Raw genomic sequence first — 21,123 nt, forward strand, 5'->3', positions numbered from 1 at the left:
GCAAGCAACAGATCAAACAGGGGGATTCACGCAGCAGTCTGTGTGGTGTGTGTGTGTGTGTGTGTGTGTGTGTGTGTGTGTGTGTGTGTGTGTGTGTGTGTGTGTGTGTGTGTGTGTCGGCGGTGGGTAATGAGGCTCAGCTGCAGGTCCGGAGCCAGACGAAGCTTCCAGAAGCTTCTGTACGTGCGGCGCCCCTGGGGAGAGAGATAGACAGGGAGCGAGCGAGGTAGATAGAGGGAGAGTAAAAACAGAGAGAGAGAGGGAGAGAGAGAGAGAGAGAGAGAGAGAGAGAGAGAGAGAGAGAGACAGAGAGAGAGACAGAGAGAGAGTGAGTAAGACACTCACACCGGAAGAGGACGTGATCTGATTCCTGATGTGTGTGGTGGGTGTGCCCAGGCCCATGTGTGAAGCGGGATCCTCTCTGCACCTGCATGGACCCCTTCACCCTGACATGCCCCAATGCATGGAATTGAGAGCATTGTGTTACACAAAGGCCTAAGCCAACTGAAGAAATGCATTTGTGTGTGTGTGTGTGTGTGTGTGTGTGTGTGTGTGTGTGTGTGTGTGTGTGTGTGTGTGTGTGTGTGTGTGTGCTTGTGTGTGTGTGTATGTTTGTGCGTGCGTGCGTGCGTTCGTGTGTGTGTATGTAGTGTATTGCCTGTGTGTGATGGGAATGTATTCTTTCAGGTTGAGCAAAAGGATAAAGACAAAGCTGTGAGGAGTGCATGGACTGAGAAGGCAACCTTGGCAGCGGACACATGGACTACAGTAAACTAAACTAAACCAAAGCAGTGACTTTAAACACAACTCATACAATGCCTCCCTAATGGAAGATGAATAGCGTTTTTTTGTATGCCATAAATACACTGAAGTGAAGTTGGCATGCTGTTTGGGCTGCAGGTAGAGGAGCTGCTGAGGGACAAACTGAGCGAGTCTTTGACGGCTGTGAGCCTGACTCTGGGCCAGCTGGATCGGTGCGGAAAAGGGACTGTCCGTCAGGAGGAGCTCAGAAAGATCATCCAACAACATGGCCTGCCTCTGTCTGACCAACACTTCAACCGGTGAGAGCAGACACACCTACACCCTCCTCTCATGCCTAGTCTCACCTAAGCATTCAAAATAATATTAAATAAGTACATAAATGACCTCTCACCTGGCAGCCATTTTAAACAATGTAGTCTGTACCTATCATGTAGCTTTCACATGTATAGTATATTACGTTGTATTTCATACCCTAGTTACATTCTACTAAACTATTTATGTGCAATTCAAAACATTTCAAAGAGTACGAAGTATTGCAACAAGGAGGGGAGAGTAGACAGAATAAATAGAATGCGTTAGTTGTTGGAGTGCTCTTGAACATGAGGGAGATCATTTCAATTGGAGTTGAAGTACAGTGTAGTTTGTATCCATGTATGTGTATTCTTTGTCTCCTTTGTGTGTGTTTGGGTCTGTGTGTGTGTGTTTGGGTCTGTGTGTGTGTGTGTGTGTGTGTGTGTGTGTGTGTGTGTGTGTGTGTGTGTGTGTTTGTTTGGGTCTGTGTGTGTGTGTGTGTGTGTGTGTGTGTGTGTGTGTGTGTGTGTGTACAGGCTATGTGAACCTTACACCGTGTCTGGCAGAGTTCAATATAAGCACTTTCTGCAGCACTTATGGATGCTCGCCAGTACTAGAGGGACAGACAGCGGTCTGAAGACTCAGTGTGCTACAGACAGGTACAGAGGGAGATTTTTGCTTTGGGAATGTGTTTGCCATTGTGCGACATTCACACTCCCAGATGTCTTTGTAAATAATAAATATTCACAAGAATAAAGTATAAATAAATAAATAATGAATGAATAAATGTCTCCCGGCTCTGTCCCTGTCCCGTGCACCGTGCGGTGGTTCTGTGTGGCAGGTTGGCCTCAGGCCCCCATGTAAAGGAAGCCGATGATCTCTTGTGGAGGCTCAAAGAGAGGCTGAGCCTCCTGGCCCTCACCCTCGCCGACTGCCTCCCCCCCGGTGGCAGCGTCAGCGCCTCGCAGCTCAGAACGGTGAGTCCTGGACGAGTGGCCTCCGCCGGGTCTCCATAATCAAGGCTGAGGCATACGGCACGTGCATGGCGTGCTTACAGTGTGAAATAATAAAATAAAAAATAAAAAATATATATATATACAGGAGGAAAACCTCCAGGGCACCTGAGCTGAATATCGTCCGTGAGACTCTGCATGGTGCACTTGGGGGGAGGCTTTCATGTCTGTGCTATGAGCTCACTTTCGGCTCAGTGCTGTACGGGGTTGGCGCGCGGGTCAATCTACACATGTACAGACACAGCGGTCAGAGCAGCGAGCGAGCGAGCAAGCAAGTGTGTGATGTCGGAGGCATGTGTACAGAGATTTACATGAAAATTGCTCCTTTGATGCACGCATGCCGCGGCGATAAACACAGACGTGGTAACACCAGAGCGCTTTTGTGCCGCACGAACGCATGCTACAATCAAAGTTCAAAGCAATGCCTTGTGTTTGTGTGTAATCTGTGGTTTTGTGTGTGTGTGTGTGTGTGTGTATTTGTGTGTGTATTTGTGTGTGTGTGTGTGTGTGTGTGTATTTGTGTGTGTGTGTGTGTGTGTGTGTGTGTGTGTGTGTGTGTGTGTGTGTGTGTGTGTGTGTGTGGATCTATGGGAGCGCTCTCTCCCTTTCTGTTTCTCTCTCTCCCTTCCTTCCTTCCTCCCTCCCTCTGTGTGTATGTGTGTGTGTATATGTGTGTGTGTGTATGTGTGTGTGTGTGTGTGTGTGTTCAGATATTACAGGACTGCAATTTGTCGGTGGATGAGAAGCAGTTGCAGTCCCTGACCAGAGTGCTGGGCTTCAGGGCCGGGAGAACCTCCTGCTCAGGGCTCCTGAAGAAATACTCCGGTGAGGAAGGGCCAACAACATGACCCTGCTGCAGCACACACACACACACACACACACACACACACACACACACACACACACACGCTAAGAATGCACACACAGTTAATTCTCACATATACGGTACTCATGTACGTTTGTTTACGTACATTTAACAATATGTGCACACATACACACATGCGCACACATACAGTACACACACACACACACACTTTGTCATTACTAAATCAATCACATTTTCCTAACCATCTCTCTCTCCCTCTCTCCCTCTCTCATTCTTTGCTTCATGAGTCATTGGAGAAATGATTCGCTGTGTAAATATAGTTCACATGTTCCCTGCATCTCATTAGCGGCGAACAAGAGGAGCCCAAACACGGAATAATTTTGATTTCTCAACGTTCCGGCTAATTATGTGCGCTGGATGCTGTGCGGAAGCAGCAGGACATCTCTTTCATTTGGATCCGCCGCAAAAAAAAATAAATCTCTCTCTCTCCCATTAGCAGCACGAGCGAGCGAGCGCTAAAGTTAGCTGTGTTTAAAAAGGGAGCGAAGCTTCTCTTGTTGCGAGACGACTTTTTTTTTTTTGGCAAGTACTGGAAAGTGATTAGCTGGGAGATTTTAGGCTGGAGATTTTAATATCGCAACATCATCCAGCAACATTATCTACCTTTTCATCTGTATTACTGAGACAGGAGAGAGAGAGAGAGAGAGAGAGAGAGAGAGAGAGAGAGAGGGCAAGAAAGAGAGAGAAGGGGAAGAAGGGAGAGAGAGAGGAGTTGAAATGACAAAGACGTACCCTGTGTGATGTGGAATCTCCTCATTTGCTGGTCTCATTTGGCTAGCTGACTGGTAACATTTCCATCACCGCTCAAAACAAATTGAGATGACTATGAATCAAACTGCTATTTGCAGAGTACCTCCCAATAAAATGTCACAAACCAGAGACAGAGTCATTCTTCTGCCCATATTAGGTGCTGTCAGACCAGATAGTGAAGAAAGCTATATTTGTATTGACGAATTCATTAGAAAACATCCACACAGGCGTGCTGAAAATAGGCTAGTGGAATGAGGGCCCCCCGCAAGCTCCCCAGTCTGGAACTGGGGTTCTGTGATGTGACTGGCACACATTAGAGACGCTCGTCACTAGTTTTAGATTCTGGATTAGTTTAGTTAGAGTTTGATGAGTGTTTGATGTTTTAGTGTTCCCGTGATGATGGCCTGTGCGTGTGTGTGTGTGTGCGTTTGTGTGCGTGTGTATGCATGTGTGTGTGTGTGTGTGTGTGAGTGAGAGTGAGTGAATGTGTGTGCGTGTGTGTGCGTGTGCGTGTGTATGCATGTGTGTGTGTGTGTGTGTGTGTGTCTGTGTGTGTGTGTGTGTGTGTGTGTGAGTGAGAGTGAGTAAATGTGTGTGTGTGTGTGTGTGTGTGTGTGTGTGTGTGTGTGTGTGTGTGTGTGTGTGTGTATGCGTGTGTGTGTGTGTGTGTGTGTGTGAGTGTGTGTGTAGGGATTTTGGCCAGGTATCAGAAGAGAGCTCCAGTGCCTGTTAAACCAGATGCCGGAGCGCCAGCCAGACTGCTGACCGCTGAGGATTGCCTCTCTCTGATGCTGGACAGAATCACAGAAGTCCACGGGGTGAGATGACACGGCTAGTTATCCTTCTCAAAGGGGACATGGTGAAAATAATGTCCACCATCTTGCATTTTTAAATATTAAACACTGTCCAGATATTTGTTTGTAGAAAACAATCTTTTTTTTAATTTAACTAACTGTTTTAAAATGGTTGTTACAACTTGCACATCAATCGGTCTGACCCCCACACACCACAATTCTGAACCTTGACAGGCCATGTGCAAAAGTGTATTTAATTAAAACTGTGTCCTAAAACAGGGAAGATTGCATTCAGAATCTTCACAGACATGTAGTACAGCATGATGTTCATGTAGGAACTTAGTCAGTAATGGCTCATTCAAATAGTATTCATCTTATTCAAGGGTTTATTTATTGTACAGTTATTAGACAATTTAGATGTTAACTGTAGTAAGAACAAAATATAATTTTTGTGAAATAAAATATAATAGTATATAACTATAACCATAACCATGTGCTATATGTTACATTATTAATTACAATAAGAGCATAATACGTTATTGTCTTCCAGAGTGTCTTCTCAGCTTTCCGCTTCATGGACAAAGACTCAGATGGTTTTGTGCTGGCACGTGACTACCTGGACCTCCACACCAGCCTGGGTTTCATCACCAAGGAGTCTGAGCACGGTCGCCTGCTGCGTCTGCTGGGCCTCGGCCCCGGCAAAAACCTCAGCTACCGCGAGTTCCAAAGCATTGTCCGGTCAAAGGGCAGGAAGCTAGCACTGCAGCCAGCCAGTGGGTGAGTGAGTGAATGAGTGAATGAGTGAGTTGGGTGAGTGAGTGTGTGGGTAAGTGACAGGGTGGGTGAGTGAGTGGGTGGGTGAGTGAGTGGGTGAGTGGGTGGGTGAGTGAGTTGGGTGAGTGAGTGGGTGGGTGAGTGAGTGGGTGGGTGGATGAGTGATTGGATTGGATCAGGGCTCGAATTACGTGGGAGCCAGAGGGAGCCGAGCTCCCATAGAGTGAGGACTGGCTCCTATGAAAGCAACAAAGTCAAAAACCTCAGGGGGTCTCTCATATCTGAAAGTGTCTGGCATTGTAATTTAATCTTAAACAACTGCTCATTATCCATCCCTGTGCGATCTCTTACCATTAAAGACGTTAAATTAAAATATAGGCTACTACGGGACGTAGACCTACACTATGCTCTTGAACGCAGCATGACACTTCACCACCACACCACTAGACTATATGAGCAAACCATATCGATTTGACAGCACTCGCAAATCTGAAGAAGTCACCCTGCTTTGATGTGAGTGTTTTGTCTATTTGCATCGGCGTTTATTGGGCTAGCCTACGTGGTTTGATACGTGCTGAAAAGTCCTGTTTGCTGTTGAACTTGCGCTTCACCTATTCTATGTTGATTGACAAAGCCTAAATTATGGCCCATAATGCAGCCTACAATGATTGTGTTGTCTGATGATCTAGCTATCCTCTGCCATTCAGAGCTCCGGAAAGTTCCCAGCTATTTTGAAACACCTGTTAGCAATCTCTGATGTCGGAATATTCAATGGCTACCCGACAATATCTCAGTGCAAACTCCAAAATTGTTTGTCTATTAATTTTCCACGTTTCAACACATTAGCCTACTAGAACATAGTTTGGCTGGCTTTATTCATTTCTGCCAGTTAGTGCTTTTTCCCCTGTGTATAAGTTACACTACATACATTATTGTGTTTGACACTGAGGATACCCTATCTGAGACGGTGGTCTGGTTTAAATGAGTTACGTTGTGAAATTGAGAATGGCACAGACTAAATCGTTTAGTCTATTTCTTTGTATTGTGAAATTGAAATGAGATATGGACTATTATAATCAATAATATGTTGAAATTAATTAAAATTAATCAATTTCTATGAAAAATCTATGTCTGTTGTGTGCGTGTGTCAAGGTAAAGCCTAGGCCTACCGTGCGCATATACTGTACTGCGCAAAAGCGCCACTTGCGCCTAGGCTATTTCATTGTATCGCCTTGTTAGGCTATGCGCGGGGTGTGCCAACTTTTTATGAGATAGAGAGACCCCCTTAAAGACAAAAAGATAATTCGAGCCCTGATTTCATTACAAGGGATTACATTGTCCCCAGAGCAACTCGGGGTTAAATGCCTTGCTCAAGGGCACAATGGCCAAAGCCGGGAATTGAACCCACAACTTTTCCGACTACTGCATGCTAGCCCAGCTCCTTAAAACCACTCTGAGACTACCATCCGATTCGCACCATTTAGTCCAGTCCACACAGTTCAGTAGTAGACCAGAGGTGCGTACAAATTTGGCAAACAGTGGCGAACGTTTCGTGGGAAACATATTTTCTTTGAACAGTTCAATTTGAACGATTTGGTGTTAACATTCTATTGTAACTGTAATTGCATTATTGCCTTCGTCAAACTCACGTCCAGGTCCACTGTATGTTCGTGGAGAACTACCTCCTCAGACTGTTTGTGATTGTTTACAAACGTTCACCGAAAACTCACGGTTAACAAAAAACTGTTTGCAAACGTTCTCCTATATGTTTGCGAATTTGAACGAACCACTGGCCAGAGCTGTACTGCTGCTCTAGTCTACATAGAAGATTTTAGACAACATAGAAGATAGAGAGGACCTTGCACACCTTGATAGGTTGTACTGCAGGTGTAGCTGCTATTTCGCAAGAACAGCTTAAAGGTAAGAGAAAAGAATACTGCAACACCTCAGTGTTGCGCTTCTCTTTCCTCGTACTCCTAAGTGGTTTAGAAAACATACAATACTATTCTCTTTCTATACACTATGATTGTGCATGTTAAATGTAATCCATTCCTGTGGTCCATAGTAAATAGATATTCTAAGCTGCTTTTTAGTGTGTGTTTAGCGTTTATGTGTGATGCCATATATGTGATCATATATTTGACCATTACCTCTCACTAGACTTGAACAGCTCCATCAGACGTTGGTTACCAATGCGATCTACAGATGGCCTGACATGTCCAGGGTATGTGTACCATCATTATGAGCATTATCAAAGCATGTAGGGCTGCCAGGGCACCTTATCTTAAGCCCTCAAACCCACACTCAATCTGCTTCTGCAAAGAGTAAACTGCCCTGGAAAAGTTTTCCTGACTAACAGATTGACCAAAGTGGCAGAAGGCCTCTCTCTCTAGGGAGGGGGAAGTAAGGAATACATCAGACTTGGATGAAGTACATATTTGTGTTGTTTATGAAGATGTAGCCTGAAGTGTGAACTAATCTACTGTAAATATATACATGCATGCTAATCATTTAATGTTTCCAAGTATGTTCCCTCTGATATGACTTATTTCTCCCCTCTGTAGAAGCTGAGTCAATATGGGGAAGATGGAGTCCAAATTGTTTTGAAGAACGACTTTAAGAACTTGGCTTGCTCATTTGGCCTTCCTGTCACACCAGCGGAACTTCAAGCACTGTGGTTGAGGTTTGAGCATTCCCCCTGCTCTTTGTTGGCACTGCACTCTAAAAAATACAGGCTTGGAAATTAGATATTGGACAGAACATATGCCGAGTTGTCTTATCCCAGCAGAATCAGTTGCTAGTTTAAAAGTGCTCTAAGCCATGTTGGGTAACGTCACTTCTGTTGATGTTCAAACAAAACAGAGAGCTAGCTCGCTACTCCCTCCCCCTCCCTCCCATGCAATTGAAACTCTCCTAAACGTGAATCTCGTTGGTGATTGGCTGAAACCGTTTGTTATGTTTTTATGGTCCAGGCTGGACCAAGTTGTTTTTGTTGCCGTTTTTGGAGCCTGGGCTGTCCACAGAGACCGCATTCTTTTTTCAGTGTATTAAGGGCACAGGCAGCTAGCGGATGTTGAGGTGTTGTTTGCTGTATGTGACAAAAAATGTTTTAGCTTTCAAAAGTGCGTAACAACACCTTTAACCCAGAATCTGGGTTATGACACATTTGGTGGAGTAGTGGAGGGGCACTGTCCAAAACGGTTTGCTGGCCATGCTGCTGGGTTACCAAAAACAACCCAGACAACCCAAAATGGGTTAATTAAAATAACGTTTGAACATAAAAATGGTCAAACAGCCTCAATCCATCATTTGTATTGTGTGTGTGTGTGTGTGTGTGTGTGATGTGTTTGATACTTTTGTATGTAAATGTCTGTTTTGTTTGTCTCTTATAGATATGACCCTACTGGCAAAGGCTACCTCACGCTCTCAGAGTTTCGGGAGAAGCTGCAGGAAGACCATACTGCTGATATCTATGGACCAGTGAACGCAGTTTCATTAAACTCATCCAGTCCCAAACCTAGTCAGACAGAGGTATCGCTGAAGGACATTGGGTAAGTGCCTAAACTAAGTATACTAGATAGGCTGTGTGGTGCCAGTCATGTATCAATTCATATGTATTCATTTGATAGATTGAGTGTGGAATTTAGCATGGTTTTAGAGTGCATGGCAGTGGCTTTAAAACTACACATCATTACCAACGTCACATTCCAGCGAACACATTCAACACATGTGCATGTTTGGTAATCCAAAGCAACAATACATTTTATTAGCAGTAGGCCGCTGTTGCATTCTCAAACTTGAAATCATGGTCTTGCAATATGTCTAATGCTATTCTTGTTAGATCAAGCTACCACATATTATATCATAGTCTTAATAAGTTAGTTCTTGTAATGTTGGGACATGCCAATTGCACAGAAAAAAAACATGGATCAAGATTTCCGTGTGTGTGTGTGTGTGTGTGTGTGTGTGTGTGTGTGTGTGTGTGTGTGTGTGTGTGTGTGTGTGTGTGTGTGTTGTTTGTGCAGGGACCTGGTGAGGCGTCATTACCACGAGCTGACCTCAGCCCTGTCCCGCCTGGAGGTGAGGAGGAGGGACGGGAGAGTGCGGCTGGAGGACCTGCAGAGTGTGCTTCAGCAACATGGCCGCCGTCTGGAGAGAGAGCAGCTCACGCAGCTACTACAAAGGTACAGGAGTGGTGACACTTTGAGACATTTGAGGGATGTGTGTTTCTCTTTCTTTCTTTTTCGTTCTTTCTTTTTTTCTTTCTTTCCTTATTTCCCTCTCTCTGTCTTCAAACACACACATACACACACAGATACACACACACCTCTACTCATCCCGCTTGTGTGGTTTTGTGCCAGTCTGAAGGTTAGGGTGGTTGCTGGGGCTCTGTCGTGGCTGAGCTTCCTGCGGGCCTTTGAGCTGGGACCAGTGCAGAGGTCAGAGGTCAGATCCCCCACCCCTGCCCCCACTGAGAACCTGGAGACCCTGAGCCCAGAGAGGGCCATCCAGAGAATCAGCGAGCTGGTCACCGCCTCAGCACACACACTCCACAAGGTAGAGGTCACACGTGCATGTGTGCGTACACACACACACACACACACACACACACGCATGCACACATACGCACACACACACCCACAAACAAAAACGCACGCACTCACACATACACACACACACACGCACACACAAACACATACACATTCACTAGTTCACACATGTTAAAAATCAAATTTATGATGTATGATGGGTCTAGCATAGTGGGTACATTATATACATACTATATTGTATATGCATGCATATGCATGCATACACTGATAGTATATGCATATTGTATATGCATGCATATGCATGCATACACTGAACCATATGTAGTGATCTCTCTGCGTTAGTGTGCAATGACAGTTTTTGCTAATCATTTGCAAACCTTACATGTGACATAATGTCTAGGTGTTCTCTTCATTTGATCGTGATGGTAACGGAATGCTGTCCTCGCTGGACTTCCGAAGGGTCCTGGAGCACTTCTGCGCCAGGGTGTCGGACCGCCAGTACCGGTACCTTCTCAACCGGCTGGTGTTGGACTGGGAGAATAACGCTGTGTGCTGGAGAAACTTCCTGCACCAATTCAACCTCAACAACAAGGTTCATGCCCTCCTATTAACACTGCACTGCTCCCAGGAGGAGAGGCAGCGCTATGCAAACCATAAATATATATACGTAGATAGGTATAAGTATACTCTTTTGATCCCATGAGGAAAATTTGGTCTCTGCATTTATCCCAAAAAGCCGAAGCGCTAACCAGTAGGCCACGGCTGCCCCTAATGACGCATTGATGACTCAGTGATGACGCATTGTCTGTTAGGTTCTATCAGAAGGAATTTGTAAACGCGGCCGCCATATTGGCCATATAGGGACAGCACTCGCCCGTAAATGAATGGAGACTTGATGAGCTGAAGGAGTTTTGGGCTATAAAGTCCTTAGACTCCTGTCGTCCAGTAACACTGCACTGCTCTAGGAGGAGAAGCTGCACACATTTTAGGCATGTGTGAAACAATGCTGTAAATGCTGGATGCTTTGAAAATATTACATGAATATTTTAACATATCATTTGACAACACACAAAGTATAGTAAACAAAAAAAAATGGCTATAAATCATTTTTTCTTTTTTCAAAAAGAAAGTTTTTCAAAATGTTATTTTTTTTATGTTGTAGATAGAAAATTACTGTGATTAGATTAGCCTACAATGTTTGCCCAGTCCTGTAGATTACTGTTAACTGGAGCTTAGGTGCTTGAGCAAGGTGTTTACAGCGCCTGGACTGTAACTACAATTCCCGGGGAACTCTGCAGCAGGCCCCAGAGAGGAAGTTGATCATGGAGACGAGAGCTTGCACACCTGTCCAGCTGCAGTCTCTGCCAGACACTGAGATTTTGGACTGCGTGCGCCAAGTCGTCTCTGAGCATCTCTTCTCCATCGTCATGGAGATGGTGGACATGGACCCCACCAACTGCGGTTCCATCAGTAAAGACGAATTCAGGGATATCGCTGACCACCACCTTCACTTTCTCTCACCTGAGCAGGTAAGGGTTCAACAAAGCACACGTCTATGCTGTCTGATACACGGATGTACACTGAACACACGCTAATCAAACAAATCTATACATTTAGCTGTTTTTGTATTTTGTATTAGTACATAAAGAGTTCCGCAAAATTAGATTTTTTTCTTAGCACAGATTCTCATAATGTATGATGGTATTAAATTGTATGTGCTTTCCAACAACAATGTGGAGTACATTTACAGAAAGAGGCAAAGAGAAAAATGCAAAGACATAATAAGAAAAAAAAATCCAATAGCTCTATGTGACTGAACTGCCATCTCAGTTGATCCATGTCTTAGTGTAATACCTAGCATCAGCAATTAGCAATCTCTTCACAGGGGGCTAATCCGGTTAGCCTGCCTGATATACTCTCCTCTTTGCCACATACAGGGGGATCGGAGAAGTGATCCATTTCAGTGTAGTCTGTGTGTCACATGTGCACACACACACACACACACACACACTCACACACACACACACACACACACACACACACAGAAGCACAGCAAGAAATCCACTTTTTAAGCTTGCCTAACTGAATTCATGCGCTACACTCTCATAAGCTCTTGGGTGTGTAAGCAGAGGCACCGGCATCTTGCTCTGCATGCTGAACTCGCTGAATGTGATGAATCAAAATCATCTTGCTCTGCATGCTGAACTCGCTGAATGAGATGAATCAAAATCATCTTGCTCTGCATGCTGAACTCGCTGAATGAGATTAATCAAAATCATCTTGCTCTGCATGCTGAACTCGCTGAATGAGATGAATCAAAATCATCTTGCTCTGCATGCTTTAACTCGCTGAATGTGATGAATCAAAATCATCTTGCTCTGCATGCTTTAACTCGCTGAATGAGATGAATCAAAATCATCTTGCTCTGCATGCTTTAACTCGCTGAATGTGATGAATCAAAATCCAATGGCTTATTCAGCTCAGGCCACTTCTGATCATTATGTACATTTTTACCTGTGATATGTTGGTGTGTAAAATCTGAAAATGAAATCTACAGATATTTTCAAAAACCTGCTGTAAAATATTTTCCAACAAAATTGTTAGGTTTTTTTTTATAGTTCTATTAGGAAGAAATTGGATTTTTCTAAAAAAATCTACCTAAAATTTCATTAAAAACATATTGCTGTAGTAGCTCAACTGGTAAATCATGGTGGTTGGTAGGTTTCCAAAGTTATGATGTTTATAATCTATCTATAACCCACATCTGTGTAGAATATACAGGCACATTTTAAAACATTTAAATATCATGGAGAAGTCAATTTCCCTGCAATGCAAATGTTTTGAGATTCTGGATTTTTATTTTATTTTTATTTTATTTATTTATTTATTTATTTATTTATTTTTTTTGGGGGGGGGGGCACCTGCAAAGATATTACTGTATATAGATATGATGGTCTCTATGCTAAGTAGTTTGGTTTTATGTGTTGTTTTAGTTGGAATGGCTGTGGGAGCAGCTTCCTCTGACGGAGCGGGGTGTCCTGGACTACCGGACCTTTCTGAAGTGTTTCAGTTCAGGGGACTTCTGTCTCTCCCTCACCTCTCCGTCACTAACGCCTGATATGACCATAAGCCCTGTTAATGTTCAGACATCACCCATCCCACCACGACCCAGGACTCCACCCTGTGGCTCTCGAAGCTCCAAGGTATGGAGTATATGAGGAAAGAAAGAATATATATATATGGAGTATATGAGCACTCTCATACTCACATCCATCTCATGCTTTTAAAACTAATTTAAATTCTTGGCTTTCTCTTTATACCTTTGAACATACTCTGATCTTTTTTTCCTATCTTTTTTTCTTTGAATTGTTTTACTAAGGTTTGCTGCCAATGTTGCTTTTTAATGACGTTCGCCTTGTTAGTACTAAGAAGAATATAATTGCTCCCCGTCTGTGTTTCGCATGTTAAAATGTCGGTGTTACATTTCATAAAAAGAAATGTTTGAGCAAGAACTACAGATCTCCACCATATCTCAGAAAGACTTAAAATTCTGTCAGATGGTCAACTTTTTTTTTTAAGCGTCTCTCCTTACATGTGATCGATATGTAGATAGATTTTATTACCATTTGCACTTGTACTAAACAGAAAACAGTATAATTACTGTACATTGTAATTGTTCTCCATTGCTCACAGTTAGCTTTTTAGAGACAGAGGAGTTAAGGAGTTAAAGATAAGTAGTTCAGAGAGAGCAACACAATTAGTAATACATACATAATATATGTGTTAAAAAATAACACTGGATTATCACACATATACATTTAAACACATATTTTTGCAGCTCCCTAGAGGGAACTAGGGAGAGCTGTCTGTATGACAGAGACCTAGCAACTCAACGTCAGCCTAGTCAGCCTAGTGTCAACGTCAACATTATGAGTGTGAGGCTGTGGGATCTTGTGGGAACTGGGAATGAGCTGGGTGGTGTGAGGATGCTTTGTCCCCTTTTTTCCTGCAGAGCTTTCTATAAAGTGTATCCATAAAGGGGAGGTCAGAGCCAGTGTGTGTGTGTGTGTGTGTGTGTGTGTGTGTGTGTGTGTGTGTGTGTGTGTGTGTGTGTTAGATATGTGGTTGGAATTAGACTGGCTGTGTGTGTGTGTGTGTGTGTGTGAGATAATTAAATGTGTAATGTGAGTTAGACTGTGTGTGTGTGTGTGTGTGTGTGTGTGTGTGTGTGTGTTTTAAATGTGTACTGTGAGTTTAGACTGGTTTCGTGTGTATCTGTGTGTTAAATGTACAGTATGACTGTGATGTGATTAAGACTGGCTGTGTGTTTGTGTTAAATGTGTTATGTGTGTGTGTTTGTGTGTGTGTGTGTGTGTGTGTTCAGCAGGGGCAGGCCCAGAGGCGGCGTCCAAGCTCCAGCCCACTGCTCAACTGTGAAGCGTCCGAGCGTCGCATCCAAAGCCGCGTGCGCTGCTGCTGGAAGGAGATACAGCGGAGGTGCCGTCTGGAGGACCAGCAGCGCAGCGGCCAGATCAGCCAGCACACCTTCATGGGTAACACCAGCACACCTTCATGGGTAACACCAGCACACCTTCATGGGTAACACTAACACCAGCACACCTTCATGGGTAACACCAGCACACCTTCATGGGTAACACTAACACCAGCACACCTTCATGGGTAACACCAATCACCCAACCCAAACCTAAATGCAACAGAAAGCATATTTGTTGTATTCAGTTCATGAAACCTACCCATATCACATACCAAAAGTCCAGGAAAATCCAAGTGGAGGAACATTTGTGCATACAACAAGGGCCAAAAACTGTACCTTTGGCATACTGTATCACCAGGAGTAGGATTTCTCCTGCTCTCACACAAAAGCATACTGCCTTTACTGCTTGAGCTTTTCAAGGTCAGTCTGGACTAATGTGACCCTTATTGGTTCTTATAAGAAATCCTTAAGGAGCTGCACATCAATCTAACAGACCGGGAGTTTAGGCAGCTGGCTGTGAAGTATGACATCCAGAATACCGGGCAGCTGTCCTACCCAGACTTCCTGCGTCACTTTGTGCTCTTCCTGCGTCCTCAGACCAAACAGGCCTTAGGAAAACCAAAACCCAATGAACAGGTACGGAGACATGATTCTTTAATCATTCACATAAATATCCTTTTAATGACAGAGAATGCCAGGACTTGGTGCTGTGAGAGAAACGTCTGTGACTCCTCTGTTACAATGGCAGGGTATTAAAGGGTCCCTGTGTAATATTTGCCACTTTGCTGCCAATATATGAGTGCAAGGGCATTATTTGTGAGTTTATTATCAGTTGTGTTTACCTTGACGAGTGGAAAAATTCCAGAAAGGTGTAAAAAAAAAATACTTTTGCCACATTTACGGCTTACTGTAAAAGACAGCATATAAAATGGCTGCTATCTTGCTGACAAGACCGCTTTAGAGACACACCAAGAGCAGGCAAGGGAAGGAAGGAAGGGGAGGGGAGGGGAGGGGAGGGGGGAAATGAGGGCGGGCGCCAGATTGGGTACAAACTCAGCGGGGACCTCCCACCCTCGGGCTCCGTTCTGACACTTCCTTGATGACAGAATTGGGAGATTTAGTCTTTTCTGGCACCGAGGACGGCCGGCGACGAACAAAGAGCGAGGGGGTGGGCTGGTTCTGCGAGACTCCCCACGGAGCGGCTGAACAGAGCCCCCCCACCCCCAAAAGCCACATTAAGAGTGGGTGGGTGAGGACAAATCTGGCAACCCTCAATAATCGACCTTCCAAAAAAACAAATGCGACGAGATAGCTCACGGTTGGCCGTGATCCGGCACCAGGGCCCCACGAGCAGACTTCCTCAGAGCGCGTGCACCGGCACCGGGACCGGCCGGGACCGCCGAGCTCCAGCTCTGCAACGCTGCGGAAGATGACACTCTTTCCCCTTAGGAGCGTTAAGACAACACAAATGAGAGAGACGCTCGCTTTTTCAAACAAGGAGAAATTGAAATAGTTTATTTTTCGCTTTCCCTTTTTGCTCGCTGTGCCTGTTCAGACCTATTTGGGAGTGCGTTGAGAGGCGCCACACTTCTTGTCATCGCAATAGTCTCATTAGCTTGCTGCTTCAGAGTGCCTTGTCGTCGCTTGAAAGGTTTGCAGCCTCTCAGGAGGTAATGGAACCTGCTGTGCAGGCTGAACACTGCTGGGACTAATTTAACAGTAAAAACGTTTATCTGTACAAACTGCAAAGGTATCACTTACGCCTGTCCCAGGTATACATTAACATAAACTGACATTCGCACATTTGTAACGGGAAGCTGTGCAGCTTTAGGTGAAAGTAAGGAAGTAAGGTGTGTGTATGTGTGCGTTTGATGTGACTGCACATTTTGACTGCAAATTCTCTGTTTAAGACTCTATTCGAGCGTACCTGCCTGTATAAACAAAGTCTACGCTACACAAAACCAAAATGACACAGGAAACGGCATATACGTGCGAATAAAACAAATTCTTTGGCATATCGTTATTAATATTTAGTGCTATACAAAGGTACTCCCTTCTATATTGCCGTGGTCTGCTGTTCTATTCTCCTAAAACATTAGGTGTGAGTAAACCCTACTGAAAACTATGTCAAACTATGGGGGTTTTAATGTGAGAGCATCTGTGTTGCTGGTCTTGCCCAGACTTTGGCCTTTGTGAGTGATCAGTGTGCCGAGGCCCATCTGAGGATGAGCGAGTCGGTCCAGCAGTGCTGGAAGTCCATGAGACAGAGTTTTGCAGTGCATGACCACCACCACAGTGGAACTATATCCATCCCAGACTTCAGGAAGGTGAGAGTATGTCTTACGTGCAAACACACACACACACACACACACACACACACACACACACACACATACTGTATGCACAAACACACACATACATGCTGTACATAGATATATGATACTTGCATCATATACTCAAAGAAACATACGGATTCTTTTAACGCCCACATCCTTTTTACACACAGACTACACATACACACAGACTAAAGCCAACATGCAGACCTGTACTGTACATATTTGGGTTGTGGGGATTTTGTTTTGTAATTAGGTGTTTGTTGTTGGTGTTGTGCTTTAGGTGCTGCGGCAGCACAGCGTAAATCTCTCCGAGGACGAGTTCCTGCATCTCGCGTCCTGCTTTGATAAAGATGCGGGTGGGAGGATATCCTACAACGATTTTCTCCGCACCTTCCTGGGATGAACGCCAATCCCGTCTCCAGGTGCTACCGAAGCGGATATACAGCACGCTTACACACACACACACACACACACACACACACACACACACAGCTTTCTGATAGACAAGGCCCCACACTGTGATATCCAGTCCTGCTAATGCTATTTATCCACATCTAGCCAGGGGCAATATCCCAAACCTCCTTAAAACAACAACAAAAAAACAGACATGTTCATTATCAACAGTCCTATCCCATATTTTACAGATTAAGTAAAACACTATGACAGGCCATCTGAATGGCTGAGACTTCTTGAGTCTCTTTGCTGTTTTTTTTTTCTTTTAAAAAGGCTTCTTTTGAGTTTAAATTTGCTACAGTGCATTAGCGACTGATGCATCGGTCTCCATCCCCCTTTAATACTCTAGGCGCATGTGGCGCAGTTGGATGTTAAACAGCCCTAAAATGCCATAAACGTAGCCTTTGTTCCGTTCGGTACGCAGTGAAAGAGGGATGGCAGCGAGACAGAGGGACGTTTGTCATTTGCGAGAGCGCTCCAGTTTTTTTTTTTACGAGCAAGAGACAGGGAGAGAGAGACTGACAGCAGAGGACGTCTACAGCAGTAGAACAGAGTGGAGAGGAGGAGAGGAGAAAAAGAAGGGAAGAACGGAAAAAAGTGAGGGAAAGTAAAGATGGGTGAGGAGAGGAAGAAAGGGGAGAGCAGTGAGGAAAGGAAAGGAGGGTAAAAGTGGAGAAGGGAAGAAAGGGAGGAAGAAAAATGGGAGAAACTTTGTTTTAATGGAACAGTAAAAGGCAGCCTAGAAAGAAATGATTCTCCATCCCCTAGGATTACTTGTGTAATTATTTGAACGAAGGATTTCATTAGAATGTGTAGAAGGTGTGGAAAAGCGAGAGAGCAGGGAGAAAGAGTGTGTCGGGTTCTCGCGGCAGCAAATTAAGTTTTTGTCCGTGTTTAGATAATTGATATGAAAATCCAGATCCCTTTGATAAGAACAAAGGAGGGAAGCACAGATAAAGTTCCCCCCATCACACCTCTTGCATACCGCGGAGAAATAGAATCTGGGGAGAAATAACCAACTTTGAGGAGAGAAAAGAAAAGGCACCAGTGTACATGATGTAAGTGTATCTGTGTCTGTGTGTGTGTGTGTGTGTGTCTGTGTGTGTGTGTGTGTGTGTGTGTGTGTGTGTGTGTATGAAAGAAATAAATAGAGAGAGAAAGACTGATGGGACAGAAGACACGTGATCCAGGATTACGGATAAGGTTTCATTTAATTTGTGTAAATGATATCTCTGAGAACTGAATGCGTTGAATGTTAAGAAAGTTACAGCTCGACGTAGACCCCAGCTCCCATCGAGGCCAGCCACAGCAACTTGTTTTGTCTTCACCGCATACAGAGCTTTTAGAAAACATCTCACACGTTCACTGAAAATTAATGAAAACATTTCAATAGTCGATCTCCGACGTCGATGGCACGCAACACAAGAGATTGTCACACAAATAGCAAAAGATAAGAAGAAAAAAAAAAGAAACTATTTAAATTCAGCACAGCATGCCCTTAGGATCTGACCAGGAAAACACAACAACAAACCCGCCGACAGTAAGTGCTCAAAGAAAAGTAGAAAAAAACACAACACATAGGCGCAGAGAAATACAGAAGACAGAAAAGAGAGCAAGGGGAAAAAAACGTCCATGTTTGACCGAAGGCAAACAGACGTACAAATAAAGACACATAGAAGAAATGTTTTTTAAAGATGAAAAGGAGAGCCAAGACTCCCAGCTGTCAGTCTGTCATCATCAGTTTATCTTTTTTTTTTGCTGTTTTTCTTCTCATCTCACTTCCTCTCACTTTCTTTCACCTCCCTCTCTCTCTCTCTCTCTCTCTCTTTCATAACACTTTTGTATCCTCCGGCTCTTTCCCCTCTGGCTCAGGGAGGAAAGCCTTCGATCTTTCTCTGAAGATGCACACAAGCGAAGTCATGCATACATGTACGCACACACCAAACACACACACACACGTCGACAGGAGTTTTTCATACTCCATACTCATGTACACATTCTCGTAGACTCGCACAGTGATGCACACACACACAAACACACACACGCTGCTGAAACTGTCTGGCGAATGATGTTAAATTTCAGCATCAGTCAGTGCCAGCGGTCTGTCCACAGCTCTCTTCTCCAACCCCAGCTCCAGAGTTTGTCCAAGAGCAGGAGGCTACCACACACCCACACACACACAGACACACACACACACATCTGACACGCTCAGCCATCCGTGACCATGGCACTCCAGTGCAAACTCTGCCCACCCTCGTACCCTCCACCTCTCTCTTAAAGGCGCTTTATGTGCGTTATGCTTAATGAAAACTGTACCGTCAACACAGTAGCACACCATTTCATACGAGCATTACAGGCACGTTTGAATTGCTGCACTCACTTCTCCGAAATGATAGTTGTCGTTACCGAGAAAAATACCATCCAGCTTCTGAAAGCAACGATAAGGAAAACTGTATCACCAATATTTGTTTGTGAATTACACTGGAGGGGTCCTAAAAGTTTCCGTTTACTGTTTGTGTTCTTATCTAGTCAGCAGCAACACTAGACTATTAAAGGAGAATTCCGGTGATTTTTCACATAGATGTCTGTTTCTAGAGGTCTCCGAATACTGCCAGGACAAACCCAACCCCCCCCCACCCCCACCCCCCCACTCCCCGAAAACAATCAGTTCTACCTCGATTGAGTTGCTGCAGCCAACAGCTAGAGCTGTGGGGCAGCTACAGAGCTACACTATAGGGGCATGAACAGGTTCTCAAGGTTTTCTCAACCCCATTATGGGACAGTGTGTGTTTACAAGTAGCTGTGAGCCAGACAGCAGGTAATGAAACACCTGTTAGTTATCACACAAGTTAGCAAAACAAGCATTTCTTTATCTTAAGTAGCCGTCCATGTCGTGAGTGCGCCTCATGCAGCAGGTTGCAAAAATTGGGAGGTGCATGACCAACCGAAATGGCACCAAGTGCCAGCCGAAAGAACTTTCTGACACGTCGCTGGCTTCTGTGCGCACGCCGGCAACAGCGAGAGTAAACTCTGCTTTCACCCTCTTCATTGGTGTGCACCCCTCGACACCCTGCAGCCTACCATCCGCCAACCCATAGTCGGCATAATTAAGAGACACACAAGAGTAAATGATAGCTGGGAGGAACGTTAAATAAATTATGGCAGGGGCTGAGGAGGTGGTGGTGGGGTTTGGGGGGGGGGGGGGGGGTACACAGATCAAAGTGTGATGTGTTCTTTTTATGCAAAAGCAGCGCACCGGGTGTCAGGGAGCCTTTGATTCTCTGGCGGAGGTTCCGCTGTATCTTAGTGGGTTCTGAGGTACGGTCTGGAGGGTGCTTGCCTCTAGCAAACGCTACTGACATCTGAGGAGAGAGTTCATGACCTCTAAATGAGGGAACGTTTTTTTCATGTCCACACACACACACACACACACATCCACACACACACATATTAGCACTGACATTTCAAATCAAACAACCACTTACAGACAAAAAAATCTATATAAATATATTCACAAGAAGTACAGACAAAAGAACATTTAAGTATTTGAAGTCATTATTGATTCAGTATTTTCAGGTTTTTTTCCAGTTACATTGACCATTACTGTACATTACATAGAACTCCCTGTGAAAAACCTATCTAGCTCAAACAATTATACCATCATCTTCAGATCCCAAGTTATCTCAAGTGTGGGAGGCCAGTCGAGCACTTACAGTAACAAGACGGAGTAGAACCGTAAAATGAGAGAGAGATGTGATGAGTGAGGAGAGAGTCGAGGAGCAGAAAGAAAGAAAGAAGAGAGAGAGAATGTGTTCATTCATAAATCTGGTGGGATCAGTAGAAGTTGACATTCAGTTTCTGCCCCTGATCACAGATATAAGGGGAGAGAGAGAGAGGGGAGATATGTCAAAGAGAGGACACTTGCTGCACCCCTGAATTTCCATGCAGTCTGTGGTCAGTAAAAGAGAAAGCAAAAAACAAGAGAGAAAGAGACATGGGATGCTGGGATGATCTTGCAT

At 44.4% G+C, this 21,123-nt stretch overlaps 2 protein-coding genes across 6 annotated transcripts in view; one reads left to right on the top strand and one right to left on the bottom strand.

Annotated features, from left to right (window-relative positions):
• LOC121697096 (EF-hand calcium-binding domain-containing protein 6-like) overlaps positions 1 to 17,339 on the top strand; it is a 34,145-nt gene extending 16,806 nt beyond the window's left edge. For 3 of the 5 annotated variants that reach the window (XM_042078391.1, XM_042078393.1, XM_042078395.1), the window contains exons 12-30: positions 688 to 768; positions 901 to 1,061; positions 1,590 to 1,712; positions 1,895 to 2,030; positions 2,777 to 2,891; positions 4,393 to 4,520; positions 5,047 to 5,273; positions 7,431 to 7,494; positions 7,835 to 7,953; positions 8,663 to 8,821; positions 9,296 to 9,454; positions 9,632 to 9,827; positions 10,221 to 10,412; positions 11,119 to 11,349; positions 12,814 to 13,023; positions 14,205 to 14,373; positions 14,776 to 14,951; positions 16,496 to 16,642; positions 16,932 to 17,339. In XM_042078391.1, coding sequence (XP_041934325.1) covers positions 688 to 768; positions 901 to 1,061; positions 1,590 to 1,712; positions 1,895 to 2,030; positions 2,777 to 2,891; positions 4,393 to 4,520; positions 5,047 to 5,273; positions 7,431 to 7,494; positions 7,835 to 7,953; positions 8,663 to 8,821; positions 9,296 to 9,454; positions 9,632 to 9,827; positions 10,221 to 10,412; positions 11,119 to 11,349; positions 12,814 to 13,023; positions 14,205 to 14,373; positions 14,776 to 14,951; positions 16,496 to 16,642; positions 16,932 to 17,054 — 2,916 coding nt within the window. In that variant the 3' untranslated portion in view covers positions 17,055 to 17,339. Of the gene's footprint in view, positions 1 to 687; positions 769 to 900; positions 1,062 to 1,589; positions 1,713 to 1,894; positions 2,031 to 2,776; positions 2,892 to 4,392; positions 4,521 to 5,046; positions 5,274 to 7,430; positions 7,495 to 7,834; positions 7,954 to 8,662; positions 8,822 to 9,295; positions 9,455 to 9,631; positions 9,828 to 10,220; positions 10,413 to 11,118; positions 11,350 to 12,813; positions 13,024 to 14,204; positions 14,397 to 14,775; positions 14,952 to 16,495; positions 16,643 to 16,931 lie in introns of those variants that run through there. The other 2 variants (XM_042078394.1, XM_042078396.1) reach the window with 2 other exon arrangements.
• Positions 17,113 to 21,123, bottom strand: part of mpped1 (metallophosphoesterase domain containing 1) — a 50,069-nt gene continuing 46,058 nt past the window's right edge. The window contains exon 9 of the mRNA XM_042078428.1: positions 17,113 to 17,143. The gene's annotated coding sequence lies outside the window, so the exon portion shown is untranslated. The remainder of the gene's footprint in view (positions 17,144 to 21,123) is intronic.

The sequence above is a fragment of the Alosa sapidissima genome, chromosome 22 (genome assembly GCF_018492685.1).
Source record: "Alosa sapidissima isolate fAloSap1 chromosome 22, fAloSap1.pri, whole genome shotgun sequence".
In the NCBI taxonomy this organism is placed as follows: domain Eukaryota; kingdom Metazoa; phylum Chordata; class Actinopteri; order Clupeiformes; family Clupeidae; genus Alosa; species Alosa sapidissima.